The 19,485-nt window shown below is 46.0% G+C and overlaps 1 protein-coding gene across 18 annotated transcripts in view; it reads right to left on the bottom strand.

Moving 5' to 3' along the window:
• Grb10 (growth factor receptor bound protein 10) overlaps positions 1 to 19,485 on the bottom strand; it is a 107,747-nt gene that overhangs the window by 11,204 nt on the left and 77,058 nt on the right. For 13 of the 18 annotated variants that reach the window (NM_001401403.1, NM_001401404.1, XM_063273488.1 and 10 more), the window contains 7 exons: positions 12,617 to 12,781; positions 9,243 to 9,399; positions 4,181 to 4,296; positions 3,885 to 3,953; positions 3,419 to 3,556; positions 2,719 to 2,829; positions 1,867 to 1,965 (listed from right to left, as the gene is read on the bottom strand). In NM_001401403.1, coding sequence (NP_001388332.1) covers positions 1,867 to 1,965; positions 2,719 to 2,829; positions 3,419 to 3,556; positions 3,885 to 3,953; positions 4,181 to 4,296; positions 9,243 to 9,399; positions 12,617 to 12,781 — 855 coding nt within the window. The remainder of the gene's footprint in view (positions 1 to 1,866; positions 1,966 to 2,718; positions 2,830 to 3,418; positions 3,557 to 3,884; positions 3,954 to 4,180; positions 4,297 to 9,242; positions 9,400 to 12,616; positions 12,782 to 19,485) is intronic. The other 5 variants (XM_063273491.1, XM_063273489.1, XM_063273492.1 and 2 more) reach the window with 1 other exon arrangement.

Genomic DNA, 19,485 nt, shown 5'->3' on the forward strand with positions numbered 1-19,485 from the left:
AATCTTGAACATAACTGAAGATGTGAGTTATCCCTTCTTCAGGTCATGGAAACCCAAGCTGTGGCCGCTTTCCTTGCCAAGTTCTAGCAGGCCAAGGGTAAGGAATAAGTTGCTGTTGCAACCCACTGAGACTAGAGATGCCTCACAATACTCTAATATGCCACATCTAAAAGAAAATCAGGCCTTTTATTTGCTTGTTATATTGGGCTGTTACAGATTCTACCCTGAAACAGGGAAAAATTCTACTATAAAAATCTTTGAAAATCACTAGCTTTGGCTTCTTTAGGGGAAAAAAAATACAAGGAAGGGTCTAAACCCACAATGCTTACATTTTAGATACAACAAAGAAATACATTTGGGGAAGGGGAAAAACCCTAGCTGCCTAAGGTTTGAACAACCGACTTACGAAGTTAGACAATTAACTGATTAACAATTAACTGGTCTCATACAATTATAAAGCAAAAGCTATTTTAACATCATTAGGTAAGGTAGCCACCACCTCAGAATTAAGGGTTGCAAAGCTGTCCTTTCCCTCTGAACACAATTAGCTTGAGGTCAAATTCATCCTCCTGGTCTTACCCTTCATTTCTACCAGGGACTGGAGCCTGCTTTCAGTAACTGAGACTGCCTGTGTGGAACCTGGAGGGAGTACATGCACCCTAGAGGAGATCTCTTGAGGAGAGGCTGAGGACACTAAGCCACCCAAGTCACTCTGCGGTTCTTAGTCTGCTGCTCTCCCTGGCAGTCGGGTCTAGGCTCGGCAAGGCTTCTCTGACCTCTTTACACCCAGTGCAGTCTTTTGTTCTGCATAACCTTCTCACTGCAGAAAGGACTTTGAGCCCCACATTGAGCTGCTTCAGAGCACTGCAGTGAATTTCTTTGTTTCCAGCATGCTGGTCCTACTGTCAAAGTGCTTTTGCAGAGGAGGCTCCCGTGCCTCTTGGTGGTCTGCTGTCTTGCAGAACATGAACCTAATTGCCTTTTCAGGGTGGGGTAATTTAAAACCAAAGCAACCACAATGGCAGGCTCTTGTGCTGACTCAGCAAGACATTTTGTGGGGGGAATTTTTACATCAGTTTAAGAAACTTTCAGAAAAGGAGGGAGAATAGGAGAAGTAGGTAACTGTTACAACTTTCTAACCCTCTAGTATATAGTCCTGTGTCCAAGAAATGATGAAGAACAAAATCTGACCGTACGTCCTGCATTGCCCACTAAGTAAACCTGCACCAGTGAGCACAGCAATGCCTTTCTCCTACATACACATCATTATACACTTATTTTTTAACTAATAGTTTTTCTAGAACATCGATCAACTTTTTATGTATTTTTGCATTTTTTTTTTTTAAATGAAAGGATTTCTGTCTAAAGTCTAAGCTGGCCTCAAACTCAACAATCTTCCTACCTCCCTCCACCTCTAACTGCTGGGATCTTAGGGATGTGTACCACACCTAGAAATCTCAGTATTTTAACACATAAAAGTATTCCTTTCATGCTCGGCTTACATCCTGTCACTTTGATGACAGACTTTGAACAGGCTTAGAACTTAGAGTTGTCTACTGCAGGGGAAATTCCTTACCCCTTGATGCTCAGAGGACATTTGGAAACATCTACAGGCATTTTTGGCTGTCTCCACTGATTGGGGGCATCTCGTAGAGAGAGCTACAATGCATAGAGCTCTGTCTTTAGCCAAAAGAGCATCAGTTTCCATCAACACTTACAGTGCTCAAGTTGGAGAACCTGGCTCTACCCTTTCTAATGGTCTGAGACCTTACGTAGTAGAAGGATAGACAACTCCAGTTGATAAATCACATTTGGTAGAAACGCCATAGCATTTTGGGCAGGGATATATAGCCTTAAGCCATGTACCTTGAGCAGTCTGAAGGCTGTCATCCAGCAAGTACGGATCTGCTCATCTTCGGCACAGAGCAGACGCAGCTCCTTCATCTCGATCTTCGCTTTGTTTGGCTACAGGAGAAACGAAGAGCCGACCAGTGAGTGAAACAGTGAGAACTCATACACCCAGTGTTAGAGAAGGCTGTCCTCAGAGCTTAGAAACCTTACAGCACAGGGAGATCCAAGTACAACTAGTCACTGGTCATCTACTCAAAGTCTCCCACCTCCCGAGTATCCACAAAGATTAAATAAGACAGTGACCATAAAACACTTACAACAGGTCATGATAGAGTTCAGGAGACAGTAGTCACCACTGTGATAACCAACACTGCTACAATCTCACCAAGAGGGAAAGGACATGGTCTTGGCTGTGGTATGTGTGCATGTACGTGTAAGCCTGCATGTCTGCACCTAAGTGTATATTCACAGCTGTGTGTTCTGTACAGGCACACATCTGTATCCATGTGCCAGTGTTCTCATACACACAGAGCAGGTAGGCAGTACCATGGTCAATCATGACTGGACGCCCACACAAACAGTGGCACACTCAGTGACTGGAGCCACTGCAGGAGGCTAATGGCTACCTGGCCTTAAGTCACTGAGTCCCCTCAGTGATCCACAGAGCATGTGTCTACCTTCCCCAAGCTCCCGGGCTATTACAAAAGAAAAACATCACATCCTAAGCACACAATGAGGACAGTGTAAAGGGAAAGAAAAAGTTTCTGTTTAGAGCAGAAGGATCCACAACCAAATAAATACCGGCCAGGAGAAAAACTCCTTTGCACGGCTCCCAGCCCCAGCCCATGGACTGCATCCATGGAGTACCTTGATGCACATCCCGTGTTCATTGGGTGCGTTGTACTGCTTCTTTCCGGCAATCAGGTAGAAGATGCTGCTTTCTTCGAGGTCAGCCAGCAGCTGCAGGTGTCTGGGTTCCTGCAAAACAGCAGTCAAGTTAACTGGTCACAGTTTCTGGAAAAAAAATCTATAGTGCTAAAAGCTCACCTTTCCCCTGGTCACACACACAGAACTGAAAGAAGATGTGGAATCTGAACAGCACGAGCTCAGACACCAGCTCTGCTAGAACAGACTCGGGTTGTCTCACACGAACTATGCAATTCTTAAAATTTGCTCCAGTAGAGTGAAAACCATAGTTTGCTTTATGAATACAGGACAACAACCCAGCACGTATCCTATGGCCAGGTTGGATCTAGATTCTAAATTCTGGAAACTAAATGCACCCTTGCGTGGACCGAGTCAGTCAGGAAGGTCTGCGTTCAACCCACAGGCGGGTTGACCATCGAATCCAGGGCCGACCATCCTAGAGGACAGGAGCTGCTGTGTGTGATGCCATCCAATTTCTGACAGACCAATACACTGGGTCCCTGCGTGTACCGTTTTATATAAATTGCTTATTAATTAGTTAACACTAGCATAAAAGAGGTTCAGGATTTTTTTAAAATTAAGCCCAAGTCCACAGCAAGAACACCTAGTACAGGGAGCGGTGGGGAGTTCTAAAACTTACCTTTGAAGTCCCCTTGGTGGAGTAATAAAGGCCAGATCTGCGCAGGCACACATACAGCTTCTTCCAAGACTTGCGTCCCACCTCCTTCACCTGCAAGAACCCCTGGATCTCAGGGCAGCTGCTGGAGTTCAGGAAATTCTGCGAAGGAATACACTTTTACAATTAGGCGGTATGCACATAAAACAATTAAAGCACGTATCTTATTACTACATATAGGTGACATTTTCGGAATCATTAAAATATTTGGGGAAGGTTAGGCAAAATTTTCTTCCTTAAAACTTCTTAAAATCCCAACTGATATTGTGTAGAATTCTGTGTAGGTGTTGACATAGAAAGAAGCAAATGGCTCCCACTATAGTGTAGATATAAGGTTGCTACTTTCCTTAGAAGATGGAGGATTTCAGGAGTCTGCTCCTTATTTCAAACTTCCGGCAAGAATGAATGCAATAAGAATTTTGCTTAATACCTGCAGAAGCTGGGCCTGGCCACCGTTGGACTGCTGGCACCAGGTGACCATCTGATCCGGAAAGAAGTTCTGAGAGACAGGGAGAAGCAAGGGTATTAGGGACGCATGTCTGACAATAGTAAAACTTCTCCACGTATGATCATGACCCACTTGTATTGCAGATGACAGTCCTCATTCTGTTTAATTAAATAGTGTCCCACTTCCTAAACCCACGTACCCAGTAAGTCTCAGCTCATCATCTGATAATCAGGTTTTATTCAACCCAAGTATAAATTCCAAGATTTCAGGAAACTTACCACAGGGTTCTTAAAGAACTCGTACTTGGCATAGTTCTTTCTGAATAAGAATTTACTCTCACTTGGCATGGTGCTCTCCACTTGGACCACGATCTCATGGTCCTCCAGGCACCTCTCTGTAGGGAGAAGCATCACATGTAAGATGTGACGAGACTTCAGTGCAATCTCACAAGGTCAAAAGCTGTTTTTAAGTCCTGAGATGAGGAGTCTGTCAGGAACACTAAATTTAACTCTCTAATTCTCTGACAGGTATCTAAAAGAGGTCTGAAAATTCACTAAAACACAAAGTTTGGGTTAGTACCTACAGGGATTTCTTGACACAACATTAATGAGAGAGTCACAAATGATTTCTACTCTTATATTACAAAACTATAGGCAAAGGAACATAGGCATAGACAGCAGGAGGCAGGGCAGGTAGGACCACAGGGCATACAGGTGGTAAGACTGGGAGACCAGTGGATACCAAGCAGTGGGATGTACTCCTCATTCATACCTAGCTAGTTAGCACTGGTCATGCCATGGGATGAAGGCTCCAGCTGGACTGTTTGCCTCTTGCCTTCACTAGGTAGATGACTCACTCCTCTCAGAACACCCTACGTTATGATCTAGAATGGCTGCTTAGTCCCTTCTCTGAACCTCTGCTTTTACAGTAAAGAGAGCATGAAGGAAGGGTCCAGCCTGCTCCCTGCTGACACGAATACCATGTTTGGACGAGCTGTGCTTTTCTCTGTGGAATGGAGATCAGAGGTCCTCCCACAAAGCTCCTGAAAAGCCATAGTGGAGGTGGTAGTGACACAGAACTAACCACATCAAACAACAGGATAAACTATTGACAAGTCCACCCCAGGCTACACATGTGACCTGATGCCAGCCAGGCATTCACAGTTTAAGTGAACATAGGCGCTCTATCCTGAGTCCCCACTGTCTGCCTCTCATGCAGCCATGGCTGAATCTCTAGAAAAATCTCACCTTCGAAGGAAGGGAGACGGTTAGGAAAAGACACTTTAAAGGGTCTCAGAATTGGGAGAAAGAATTTCTGTTCACAAAGGAGAACTGTGGCTATGGGGCACTGCTCCCATTACCAAGAGCAGTTGGGCAGAAGTAGCTTTAGCCTCCATTTTGATACTGCAAGAAGGGGACATCTTGGCAGAAACATATTTAAAAGCAGAATCTGTCCCCGTTGGCAGCTACAACTGTCACAGGGCATGAAAAGCCAGGCTTGAGGCAAACCTAGAATAGTTTCCATTTATTTCTATCTGGGAGAATTCTCCCTGGAACACATGAACGCTTGTGTTTATACAAGGGTTATATTTCCTCAAGACGCATGCGAACAACCACATACATTGACTAAAAACTGATGCATGGTTTAAGAAAACAGCCAGGCTTAAGTTCATTCATTTTAAACAGACTTTCTCGTCCAAAAACACATCAGCGAATTCCATCAGGGGCTTTACTCAGAGAAAATATTATAAACAAACTTAGAACAGAACTCAACGACCCAATAACCTGTAGGTGGTTGCTTTATAGAATAAAATATTTTCACCATTTCAAAAACAGTAAAGCAGAGAGGTAGCAGCCACCCCAGTAAGAATGCAGTGGCTAGCTCTAAATCAAAAAGTGTGCTTTCCAAAGAATCTGCGGAGGCACAGGGACCCTGTGGGGAGCTTCCTAGCCAAGACCAACGCTGTGGTCTGTACAGCTCTGCTCCCTAACAGCAGCTGCCTGGGAGAGGCCGGGGGAGCTGCACACATACTGCACGTACACAGAGGGGAGGGCTTGGTGCCTGGGGAAAGAGGCAGGGGAAACTGGGCCCCACTGTGGTTTCAGGTAACCAGTGACTGCTAAGCTAGCCCATGCGGCCCTAAAGGATCATGCGTCCCTCCTCCCTCCCCTGCTAGTCAGTTGACCCCAGAGGGGCCTCACTGAGGGCTCCTCCTGCAAACCAGCTGCAGCTTTGACTCCAGTTTCCTTCCCCAGGAAGCTGGGAAACAGTGGAGAAACCCTGCTGAGCCCTTGTTCAAGACTCCATAGCTGGTGGCCTCAGGCTGCATTGGTGGAATATCTCTAGGCGTGGATTTATTACTGACTATTCCCACTTTCAGGAGGCTGTTACCGCTTCTCCATCAGTCCACTCCATGACCATAGACTCTTCTAGCAGAAAGGGCACTGGCTCACACAGAGCATCTCTGCAACTCTGTCTACTTAAAGAATTAACTTCTGGTGAAGTTTCCAGTAGACCAGCTGCTAAAATCAGCATAGGAATTGTTTTGAAGACCTTAATTTGAGGTCACCTATGAACTAAAACTATCAGAATGCTATCTTTATGCTCCCATTTGTCACAGTTTTGGGTCATAATCTGTTTTAGAATTTGTCTGAAAGACTTGTACATTGTTCCACTGTTTCCCTGCGTGTCCTCCCTAATAAGGCTCAATATAGACTTGCCTAAGAGAGTTATTTCCCTGGAGACAGTGATTCCCAGGAATGTGAGGCAGGGTGGTTCCATGCTGAGCCCCCATAGGTGAGGCCCCACGCTTCAGGCCAAGACCCAGAAACTCACCCTAGAGCAACAGCCTAGGTTCAACAAGTCTGTGGTTCAGCCCTCAGCAGCAGGGCAGCTGACTCTGAGGAGGGCTTTCTGAGAGGAACCACAGCGCCAGAGCGCCATGTCTCTCCACTCACAGGACCCTGACAAGAGACTGCTGTGTAACTGTGGCAGAAACAGGATTTCCTTTAAAAGAGCTAATTAGCTATGTACTTTTTTTGTGTTTTGTTTTAATTAAATGACAGGTTGAATCAACACCCAGCACCACCATACACGAACGTGCACACTTGCACACACAACCCCGCCCCCCTCACATGGAGGGAAGCAAGAGAATTGGAGGGCAGAAATGGAGCTTGTGTTGGGGTTGCTTTCCAAGATCTAGCCCAAGCGGCAAGTGTGTTTTACTGTCTGTAACAAGAGAGGAACTGGTGTGGAAAGAGCACCCAAGGGAAACAATGTCTGAGCACACATCCAGTTCTTCTAGATTCTGGCCTTGTGAGGCCCATTAATTTCTTTTTGTGAAATGAGACCCAAATTTTAACTCAAATGTTTCTGTTTCTTTTAAAATAATTTCATTTATTCTTTCTTTTACATTTTCCCCATTTTAATTTGATTTTCAAATAATATACTATTCATTTTAAAGTACACTAGTGTACTTCTAAAGTGACTGAGAAAAGAACAAAGAAAGGGACACAGAAATATCGCCATTGGGAGGCTGTATATACCGTGTCCTCTCTTCGACTTCCTTACAGTAAGGTGCTCTAGTTCTTCCCAGAGCTTTAGCACTAGTTTATGCACTGTGTGGTGACTCCACATGACGGCTCTGACCAGAAACTCTTCAACTGAGTGCAGTTTCCAGGCCATCCCTGTGCATTAAGAACCCTGTGCGGATCTGTGTGGATTTTCTCAGTGCACGCCATTCTACCCACAGACTGAACACAAGTACCTGGGACAGTATAGTTCGACTAGACAGACTCATCCCTGCAGTCTTCCCCACAGTCCTCACCCCCTCTGTTTCTTCTGGCTTCTCACTACTGCTTAGTTTTTAAGTGATGTGTGTATCAACAGAGATTGCTAATGCCTGCCGTAGAGCACCATACCGTCTACTTGCAGTCTGACAGGAGTCGGTCATCTCTATGGGAACAATTGACCCCCATTGTCGGTCATTATGGAACAGTGAAGGACTATGACAGAAGGGAGGATAGGTAGTAGATGGGAGAGAGGAGTGTGATGGCTCATGTCGTATGACTGTACTTAGAGTCATTTAAGAAACACGCCTTAGGGCACAATGTGTGAAGGGCTTTCCAGAGGGGTTTGGGCCAGAAGGAGGAGACCCACAGCCTATGTGGAGAGCTCCCAATGAATGTGGGCAGCGCCACTCCACAGACGAGGGTCAGAGCTCAGAGGACTAAGCAAGGCAGTGGCAGCCGCCTCTGCCTCTCCTCTACAGATGAACTGCAACTCTGCTCCAAGGTCTGCTCTATCCTGGACTCAATCCTCTCCCACCCCAAAGCCCCGCTCCATAAGCCTTTCTGTTGTTGTAATGGGGAGAGTAGCTGAGACAACGCACTAGAGTTCTGTGTGCTTGCAGCAAACATTACAGGAATCTGCAAGTCCAAAGAGAGGCGGGAAATCGTGACTCAAGCTCACATCGCATTATCTGTGCTTAAAAACTACACTATATTCTGGAAGAGTGCAACCGTTTCAGTGAATATTCTAAGACAAGAGGCCACACTCCACTTTACTAATCTTTCAAAAGGGTTATAAGAAGAAATTAAAACTGTGAAATTTGGTATCTCTCTTTTAAGACATGGAAGGCATGGGGAAATTATAGCTTAATTGAGTGAAAATTCTGTTTTTAAATACCTGCTCACGATTTTGCAGGCTTCAGACTTCATGCAAATAAGATTTTAAGCAAAAGTCTGAAAGCTTCTTTACCTGAGATGAACCAACTGAGTTCTAAAATACACTCTCGTTCCACAGACAAGATACAGACATGTATGTGCCTGTGCACACACAGTACAGGCTCCTCCTCACAAAGATGCTATGTAGGCATTATACGCCTGTGAGACGCCTCTGTAATGTTATCCTGACTCCCTGTCCCTACTGCAAAGCACTCATGCCTCCTTCCTTTGTCACAGTGAGCTGCTCTCTGATTTGGGCAGCTGTAATCCAGTGGACGATAGGTTCTAACACACGTGTGGGCAGCAAGTCCCCTCAGGGGTCTAGACATCTGAGAAGAACCAAGTCATAGAAGACCTACGACCCAGGCTAAGCCTCTGGGAAGTTCCTGCTCTAAGAACTCGGAAAATTCTCAGAGTATCAGAGGGAGAGGACTTGGAAGGAAGAAAAGTGAAATTTAGGAAAAAGGAAGGGGCCAGAGGGAGTGAAGAAGAACTATTGGCCACCAGCCACTGTGGCAGGAGACAAGGACACATTCAGTCTTGGCTGTGGCATACCCATCTGGTCACATACTGAAGTCCCGGGTGATGTTCCCAAGCTAGAAAACCAGTCCCCTACCTAGTCCCAGTTGTGGGTGGTGCTCCACCAGAGTCCAGCTGTTGTCATCCACACAGTGACTTTTGTAAACCAGCAGCTGGCACAGGTCCCTGGCAGTCATGTCGGTTAGAATCTCCACCACTTTGCTTGTCCCATCTTCACTAAAGACTTTGACATCCTGCAACATATAAACGGGACAAGTACATATGAAGCAACTTTGCATTTACATGAAAGAAAAACAAGATAAAACAAAAGTAAAGACATGAGTGTCTCAACACATGGACAAGTGGGCATTCTGGCTCCACAGACGTAGGCCAAGGGCTATGGGATTCCCTTTCCTCTCTTTGGAGGAATCAGGGAACCTCATAGGCACAGACAGAACACAGCCAAGCCACCAGTCTAGCTTAGGGAGTAACAGAACTCACTAAAACACTACAGGTGGTTCCAGGTTGGACGTTTAGACTTAACAAACTCAGCAAACGTCTGAGTTGACCCTCCTTCTACCCTAAATTGTGGTAACTCTTTCCTCTCTATCTCTACACAGGGTCTACAGCTCCTCCTAGCTCTACACCCTTCACAGCTCCTGAGGGACAGGAGGAAGCTGAGATAAATGAATTAGGGATATGCTAATGTTTAGACTGATGAAAGGGGGCATGGAAGAATTCAGTCATGAAATTGTTTGGCCTTCTTCTACAAGACTGAAAACAAGCCATAGTTTCCAGGTCCTATTCCAGGCCTAGGGAAAGGGAATAGAAATCCTGGGAGGCTAAAAAACATTCTACCTTTTCCAGTTGATGGGGATGCAGTCTTTAGGAGATGTATTTAAATGAACAAAAACAACAACTATACAAACCCTATCACCACCACCACCGACAAAGCTCTACCAAGGACCTCACCTCAGCAGCATGGAAAAGGCAGACAGAGGGACATGGTGGCACTCTTAACTGTGACTGCCTCCTGCCTGGCAGGCTGTTCCTCGTGTTCCTACCTTCCCTGGGAGGCTGGGCTCACGGCTCAGCAAGAGTTGCATGCAGTCCTGCTTCAATCAAGGCTGCCTTTGCCTGCCCGCCTGCCTGCTGCCTGCCTGCTGCCTGCTGTCTGCCTGCCTGCCCGCCTGCCTGCTGCCTGCCTGCTGCCTGCCTGCCTGCCTGCCTGCCATCTTACTCACCCCTGAGGTAGGAATCAATCACTTCAACAGCCTGCTCATGCCCTTGCTAGCACTGATGTAACTGCCTCTGGGCTCTCTTCTCCCACTTGTCTGTAGGGGGACCTGGGGCTGAGGCTGATGACAATGGTGACACCAGCAATGACACGCAGCATGACTGGCTGCAAAACTCCCTGGGTGGGGAAACCCTAGCAGGCTGCTCAGACTGGAGTGTTCTCTGGGTTCTGACCAACTTTCCATTAATCTTTGTCCCCAACTGCTGCCATCAGTGGCAGCTGAGTCTGCCATCAGTGGCAGCTGAGTCTGCCATCAGCTGCCTGTTGATGTCCTGATAAACTACCTCCAGGGGCACAGGTCTCTGCTCCTTTCCCCAGTTCAGATGCTTGGAAGGATGGCTGCATGGAAGGGAGTCAAGCCAGCACTATGGAGGGTGCTATGGCACTGGGCATAGGACCTATGTGTACATCCTCTTGTAGAAAGGACCACTACTGCTCAGTGCAAGGTAGCACGAGGCTGGGGAGACGAAGGTCATACTTCTCTGGTCTTTGAACTCAAAAGTTGGGGTAGAGATGCTTCAGGGGTTTCAGGAAGGGCCCTTCTCTACACAAGAGAAGCTAGGGGAATCCAAAGGGCCTCTCTACTCCTGCCACTCCCTGACTCAGAAAAATCTTAGGGTTTGCTTTCAAACCCTCTTTCACTTTTAAAGAAAAATACTCCTCCCTCTTCTGGAATTTATGCCTCAGTGAAAGTTTGCCTTGACCAGCACAGCAGATGCCTACACACGGCTCACATGACTGACTCCGTCTAGGAACTAACACTTAATTCAGATCAAGAAAATATGTCTGTGGTCTCTAGGCAAGAACATTCTTTCTAAAATGCCTTAACATAAAAGAAACAGACATTTGGAAAGTATAAATGCATTTGATATTCTGGTTTGCAGTGTACAGGGCCTCCTAAGTCAGTGAAGCTTTCCACTCCTCAGATTGGTCTTCTAATGCTCTTCCTTTCCTAAGCTTTGAAACATTTATGTGGTTACAGCAAACAGTGTCTCCTCCAGGAAAGTTATGTGGCGGTGAAGTATGTGTCTCATGTCTCCCCAAGTCTACTCGCCACTCTTCCTGCCCAGATCAGCCGTGGCTCCACGCTTCAAAGTCTGCTTTCAGCCCACTGCATTTTTCTTTAAACTCTTTCTTTTTCCCTCAAACGCTCCACAGCCAACCTCTCTCCCTGATCTATATATAGTCTGGGCAGTACAAACTAACACGTACTCTGTCACAGGTTTATCTCCACTGCTTTGAGATTCCTGCAAAAAGCCAGGCTGGCAGGACGGGGCAGTACGTGATGGGCAAAAAGCTTGCCTCCCACCCTGAACCCCAAAGCCTGTGACAGGGAACAGACAGAAAAGTACACATCTCCCGTTATAGACTCTAACTGACACACCATTCTTTGGCTATTTCCCCAAACTCCACAGGGCTTGCTGCCCACAAGCCAAACAAGCTCCAAGACAGAACTCTGGAAAAACCATTACACACACCAGCAGTGTTGATCTGGGTAAAGGCTGGAAGCTACAGAAGGGACGTTTTGTGGCAAGTATATAAGGCACAAAGCTAATGCTGTGTGCAGCTCCACGCTCCCTCCACGGAATCTTTTAAAGGAGGGTTCTAGGTGAAGCATTTTGTGCCACACTGTCATATGTCCCTTTAGCAGACCTCTGAGCTGTGCTGGGGCTCATTAAGGAATCAAGTAAGGGTTGTATATTTCTTAGGTCTGTGCAAGACCCTGGGCCAAGAGCTCCTGGGAGCAGCCTGGGACGCTTAGGCACACTGAATGCTCTTATTTCTTACTCAGGGTGGACACAGAAGGTTCTCTCAATAAGAGCAAGTTCTGGGCCCCCCGCAACTCATATTTCAGCAGGGTGAGAGCCATAATCTGGCAGCTATTTTCCATGGGACAACTGTCCAGGGCACACATGATTCTGTGCAATCCTGGAAGGGGCTCGAGAGCTGGAGAGACAGAATTCTATCCTGACATCTAGGTAGCTTCCTTAGCCTCACCTTCCTCATCTGAGCCCTGAAGCACTATTTGACAACAAGTGGGACTCACAGAGCCTGATGCTCCATGTATACAACTTTGGCAATGGTAAGAAGTTTTGGCATGACAGTTAGGGCTGGTTCTAAGCAGCAATTCTAGAATCAGAGGGAGCCACAACTCCCTGCACAAGTTACCCGACCTTTCTGAGCCTCAGCTTCTCCATCTGTGAAGTGGGAATCCGTGACACTGCATTCGCAGTGTCGGTTTGACACTGGTTCTTAGGTTGCCTCTTTGAAAATCTCGCAGTGGTCTTTGTCCACAGACCTGGACGGGTGAGTTTCGCCAGCTGAAAGCCTGGAGGGAACTTAGTAGAGAGATGGGGAGGGCTCTAAATACCTGTTCACCAGTACTCCCAATTCTTAGAAAGCAGACCTCAACTGGTTAAGATGCAATGGGAAAGCATCACAAACAAACAAACCAAATATTCAAATGCTTTAAAAACAAAACAGTGATGTGAAAGAGACCCACACGATTACGTCAACAGAATAAAACTTTTTGAGGGGGATAGGGATGGGGGTGCTTTTTTTGCTGTATTGGCCCACTATACACACTGCTGTGAGGGCCCTGATGAGGGTAAAATGTTCCATTGTTCCCAGACTTGCTGTCATCTCTTATACAGTCACCATATAGAGGAAGAAACAAAAGCCCCTTTCTCTTCAGACCTGAAGGAAGGTGTTTAGGAAGAGGGTGTTGGGGCACCTCTCTCCGTGGCCCCAGGCTGTAATCTGGGATGCCTGGCTTTCTGTCTTCATGGTCCCCAGCAGGTGAACAGTGTGGGGGTCTTTTCGGCCTCTCAGTCTTGGCATAGATTCTTACCACAGCTTCCTGTAATAGACCTTGCTGCTGCTGGCTGGAACCTAAGGAATCCTGTTACTGAATTCAAAGGTCTTCCGACTTTGGCAGCTAAAACCCTGCCAGCAGCTCACCTTATAAAAATAGAAAACAGGACACTCGAAGCTCTGTGCCTCCCTGTCCCCCCTCACCAGCTGTCTACACTGCAAGATGTCCCTAAGTAGACGGCCTGGTCCCTGGGGGCACCCAGGCTGGTGTCCAGTCTTCCTAGCACTGCACAGGACCTGCAGCAGTGATGGCAGCCGAAAGAAAAGGCTTTGGGGGACTCAGTTGTCTTTATTCGTCATCTCTGTTTAAATCACCCCTAGATCAAAAGATCTTGAGGCTGGATGCAATCAGGACCAGAGGAGCTCTGGGGAGGGCATGCATGGGACACTCAGGGAACCCTACACTGAGGTCTGAGCAGTGACTGTTATTCTGAGACTGCAGGGCCGAGAGAGACAAAGGTAGAACAGTCATGCCGGAGCAGGCAGAGGAAAGCTGCCTCAAGGGAGCTGGTGTCACCCCAGCCTCATCAGAAGCATTCTGGAGGAGAGCCAGTCCTGGGTCCAGGGTTTGAACCTAGGGCTCTCTGCTCTAGTTGGCCTTTTTTCCTACACTAGCCAGCTAGCTGTTCCTCAGCTCTTTGAATCCTTCTTGTCAGAGAGGCTCCAAGACTTTAGAGCTGAGATGTTTCAAATACCCACAAACAGAGGAACAGGGGACTGCCCCATGACTTGAAGTTTCAGGATGAATATGATGGGCTAAACTAATTTTAGTAAAAAAAGAACTGAATTTAATTGAGCCTTCTGGAGTTTTAAGTTTGTCTCTGAGAATTGAAGCAGAAGCACAGGATTCAGTGGCATGGTCATGGGGCTCTTCCACCCGAAGAATACACAGCCCTGCTTGAATGTTAACTTCAGCTTACTCTGAAAGGGTCTCACTGGCTGAGACTGCCCTGCACTGGTTCTACTTCAGCCGACAAGCTTATGTGGATGAATGGATTTTGTTTTACTTATCTGTGTATTTACCTAATCTGAGATGCATAAACTCTGCTATTTTGACAAAACTGATTTTTATATTTTAACACCAAGTCATATCAAATTAAACTGAAAGCTACTTAGGAAAAAAACCTGTTAGTGACCCAAAGATGAATCAAAACAAGGCTCCCTTACTTTTGTGGCCCCTAGAGCTGCCTGGGACAAAGGACAGAGAGCACTCTAAGCTACGTGAGTTGTTCTGTGAGTGTGGGCCTGTGATAAACATTCAGGTACAGACATGGTACGGAATTAACAGCTCATAATAACAAACAATAACAGCGCTTAATAAAACAAAACAATTCTGAGGAAGTATTGTGGTGAAAAGTATTCAAGTAAGTCATTGCTCTTAAAAATATTCGATTTACTCTTACCTGTTCAGTTACAGAAAGTACTTTACGGCTTCTCTGTCATTCCCAAGTGGCCAGGATCACTGTTATTGGGCTTTAGAACTCTTATTAAATAAAACAAGGGTTGCTTGAACTCAAGAATTGTGATACCAAAATATACAGTCACGTTTGCACATGAACATATGAACATACCTGTACAGTAGCAATATGCACACATATATCCAAATACATACATATGCATAAAGATAATGACTAAAGACAAATACATGTTAGCTTTATATAGAAATGACGTGATTCGCGTATCAAACTGGAAAAGTACAGTAAGGAACAAAGGGGAGATAAACTCTGCTAATCACCGACAGTTCACAGACTCGCTGTGACAACATTCTTGTGAATATGATATTTATAAATAGAAACCCTGACAGAATTGTAAGCATACTGCACACACACTCAAGCCGGGATGTCCAGCTTCACATTACATCAGAGACACTTCACCATGTCATTATGCGTCTTCGCTGCTTCAGAGCTTACAAGGCATCAAGAATGAAGAACTCTCCCACGCTGTCCCCTGCCCCCCTGCTTTTTGTTCTTATTATAGATTAGAATTGTCTTCCAATATATATCTCAGTGCATATGTTTATTTTCTTAAGATGGATTGCTTGACATCATGCCTTGCTAAGACATCTCTCTATTAGGCTTAAACATTTGTCAAGGACTTAGTTGGCTAGACATTTTGGGTAAAATGCTTAGCTGTTGAGGAAAAAGCAAATTTGTGGACACACCCATCTGTCATCTCCAGATCTTCAGTTTCCCCAATGCCCTGGGTATTTCCCCCTGGTGTCCACTTGTCACATCTGCCACACCAGACAGAAATTGTGGTGCAGCATGAACTTTCAGCCCACATGTCCTAGACATGTCCTAGGCTTTGCTGCCTGCTGCATGTGTCAACCCTTCTGACCGGATGTTCTTAGCAGTACAGTTAGAACGGTTCAACACTCAGGGTGTCATGCAAACCTTACAAAGAGTTTGCACTCAACAAGTGATTTCTGACACTCATTGAATGTATTAATCGATACCATACACACCCTCCCAGATGGCTGTCACAAGGACTAAAAATCAGGCAACCCAAGCAAAACTTGCTACTGAGGACACCATTACAACGTCTTCTGGCCTGCTGGACAGATGAGACTGCTGGGGAGAAACTCAAACCAAGAAATAACAGTGTGTGCCCTATTTCCTTTAAACCAAGGGAACAAGGGTCTATTGAGCAGAACCTCAGAAGGCCAACCTCAGAATGAACACAGACCCAAAACTAATGTTGCACATTTTACTGCCTTCTTCCAAGTGGTTGGTACTCAGAGTCAAATGGGTTTCCAGGACAGATTCAGATGCAAATGACACTGCCTCAGATCTCTTGGCTTGTCCCCTTGCTCCAGATGGGCTCAGTAAACATCGTCTAGAGAGTCTTGAAACTACAGAACAACTAAGCAGCATGGTGGACTGTCTGATCCTTTGCCTTCACATCCCAGGCCACGGTCGGCCCAGAGTCTCAGTGATGAAAGGCTACTCGTAGGAATCTAACAGAACCAGGCCAGGGGCTAGTCCCATCAAACCACATGACTGTCTAATTCATGGACCCCACTTGGACAGAGCTGTACCCCATCAGGTCTCTTACTCTGTAGAGGGTAGACTTTCTCTTCTGGGACTTTTCTGAGGTCTGAAAAGCCCCGAAGAGCTCTGGCTGTTCAGTAGAACATATCTAGCCTAGTTCAGGGGAGGGCACCACTGAAGACATGCTCAGACCCCGCGGTCACCAGGCCTGCCATGCCAGTACTGTCCTGTGCACCACCGGAGATGCTCAAGGCTTCCTGACCCCATCTTCCTCCCTTTCTCTGTTCTTCAAGCTCTTCCTCCATCCTCATTATACCTCTCCTCCACTCATTAAACAACTTTATTCCTTATATTGAGGAATATACTTAGAAACCAAAAGCAAAGAGAAAGTGTCAACTGTCTTATTGTTACAGTTTGAACTGAGTGTCTCCAAAGGTCCATGTGTCCAGGACTTGGTCCTTAGACTGGTGAAATTTAGAGAATGGAAGCTTTGGGTGGTCAGTCACTGTGGGCAATCTCTTCAAGGAGACATTGTGGAATTGAGTTCTTCCTCTCAGTGCCTCGATTAACAGCAGCACCCCCACACCAAGGAGGGCCGTGTGATCTTGGACCAGACCCTCCATAACTGAATCAAAATAACCTTTCTTTTTATCTTTAGAGGTTTGTGCCTCAAGTCTACTTTGCTGTAGTGGTGGCAGGCTAACACAATTATTGATAAAACACTGTTTTGTCGTGACTCAATGATCAGAACTCATATTTATATTCCAGAGTTACATGAAAAAGGAAATACTGTCACTTCCCCTTTCAAGTATTTATGATATTGGTGCCACTGATCTGGTTCCTTTCCAGGGCTCAGTGGAGAAAGTGGGGATGGTGTGAACAGAAACACTCCCAGGGATAAAAGCCGAGGAATGCACTGCTCATGTAAACGAATCCAAGATGCCAGGACTCTAAAACCGTTAGGAACCTACCGCTTTGACTGAGCACAGCATGTCTGTGTATGAAATTACAAGAAGGAAACTACTTTGAGGTAAGGTGAAAGATAAACAAGTAGTCATTTGCATGTAGTTGTCTAGAGAACCTGAAGACATGTAATTATTAACCTCTCCAGATGAGGTCAACATCTGTATTCTCTTTCCTAGACGTGTGGAGACTTGGCACTCGTGGCCACGAGAGAGAGAGTTTACTCCATTCCCTCTGCTGAACACACTCAAAATACCCTGCTGGCTTCCCTCCAGGGATTCTCCTCATTCTTATGTTTGTTCTGACTCCACTCAGGCTGGTTAAGAGGGTGAGGTGAATGTCTGGGAGACAAGTACCCAGACATAGATGAGGGGGGAGGGATAAGAGAGGAGGGAGGTGCCATGCTGGGAAAAAAGATACCTCACAGCACAGGCGCACATGTGAACAAGGGCGAGTCTCAGCCAGCAAGGCAGTTTTATACTTAGCCTAATGCCTGCCTCTAGAGTGGAGAGGCTAATTAAGGCTCGGTAGTGGTGCTGAACACTTCCCAGCTGTATGGGATACCCTCAGCTAAGACAAAAAGCTTTCACCTCTGTTCTAAACCAGGAGGAGCCACCAGAGGTGTGGAGTGTGGGAAAAAACACATTCTTAGTTGCTCATAGGGCCTACCTTAAATGTGTGTAATTTTAAGTTTCTTTAGTCTGGGGACTATTTGCATATGCACAATGAGGTTACCTGGGGAGGAGACTGAGTCTAAATGTAAAGTTTAGTTTCAAGAGAGGACTAATCTTTAGCTTGAAGGTTCTTTTATATAATAAAACAATAACTTTAATATGTTAATAGTTTAATGAAGTAGCAAAAGTGGAGTGTTCCATTTGTGGCCTCATGTTGGAGTCTGAGGCATTTCAGATGCCACTTTTGGATGAGAGATGCTTAGCCTGCGTCTATAAAGAGCAGATATTCACATGCTGTGGGTGTAACAAGCTGCCTCCCCACCCCCACACCCCAAGGTGAATTGTGGGTTCTAATGCTAACACAGGGAAGAGTGCTCTTTGAGGGCAAGCAAGATGGCAAGCCCAGCCACTGCAAAAGGGATGCGAGCCTGTTTTCTGATGCTGAAAATAGAACACTGACCAAAAGCAACTTGGTGGGGAAAGGGCTACTTGACTTATAACTAACTCCAGGTCCCAGCCTATCACTGTGGGAAGTCAGGCAAGAGTTCAGTACAGGAACAATGGAGGAACATTCACTCAGCCAGCTTTCCTTATAGTTCAGACCCATTTGCCTCTGGATGGGGCTGCCCAGGCATGGGCCAGGCCCTTCGACATCAATCACCAGTTAGGACAATCTCTCACAGACATGGCCACAGGCCAATCTGATCTGGGCAATCTCTGAACTGAGCCTCCCTTCAGATGACTCTGGGCTGTGTCAAGTTGACAGCTGAAACTAACTAGGACAGAAGCTAATCAGGTAAAACGTTCACTAGCTGGCGACGTTCCCATTTTCTAATGAAATTTAAAGCCGAACCATCAAGTAAGAATTCGCAAATCAATTTTCCCAGGACAATGATTTCTGGTTTCTAGCAGACGCAGAGGCTTTTTCTTCTTCTTCTTCTTCTTCTTCTTCTTCTTCTTCTTCTTCTTCTTCTTCTTCTTCTTCTTCTTCTTCTTCTTCTTCTTCTTCTTCTTCTTCTTCTTCTTCTTCTTCTCCTTCTCCTTCTCCTTCTCCTTCTCCTTCTCCTTCTCCTTCTCCTTCTCCTTCTCCTTCTCCTTCTCCTTCTCCTTCTCCTTCTCCTTCTCCTTCCCCCCCCCCTCTCTCTTAAAATTACCAATGTTCAAAAAATAAGCCCTTCCCCTTGCTGGTCTCTGATTCTGCAGAAGGATCTTATCACCTTAGTCCCTGTGCAGGGAAGGCACAAACTCATTCCTGTAGCTAAAGGCTGGTGGTTCTTTCCACAAGATAAAATTTAAGGCTCATGTTTGCAGTACTCTTTCAAGATAAGAGAGATCTGAGGCTGTAGTAATCAGCTAGGCTTCTCAAATTTATAGAATTTATATAAGATATTTATAGTGCAGAGAAACACTAGGCTGGGATTTCACACGAGATTCCTGGGACGACTTCTTGTCTCATTTTTAGCCAAGCACATGGTCGGCTCTAGGTCACGACTCCCTGCTGGGATTGCATCATTTGTTCAGAGGCGAACAGAGACATGAAGG

The sequence above is a fragment of the Rattus norvegicus genome, chromosome 14, assembly GCF_036323735.1.
Source record: "Rattus norvegicus strain BN/NHsdMcwi chromosome 14, GRCr8, whole genome shotgun sequence".
NCBI lineage: Eukaryota > Metazoa > Chordata > Mammalia > Rodentia > Muridae > Rattus > Rattus norvegicus.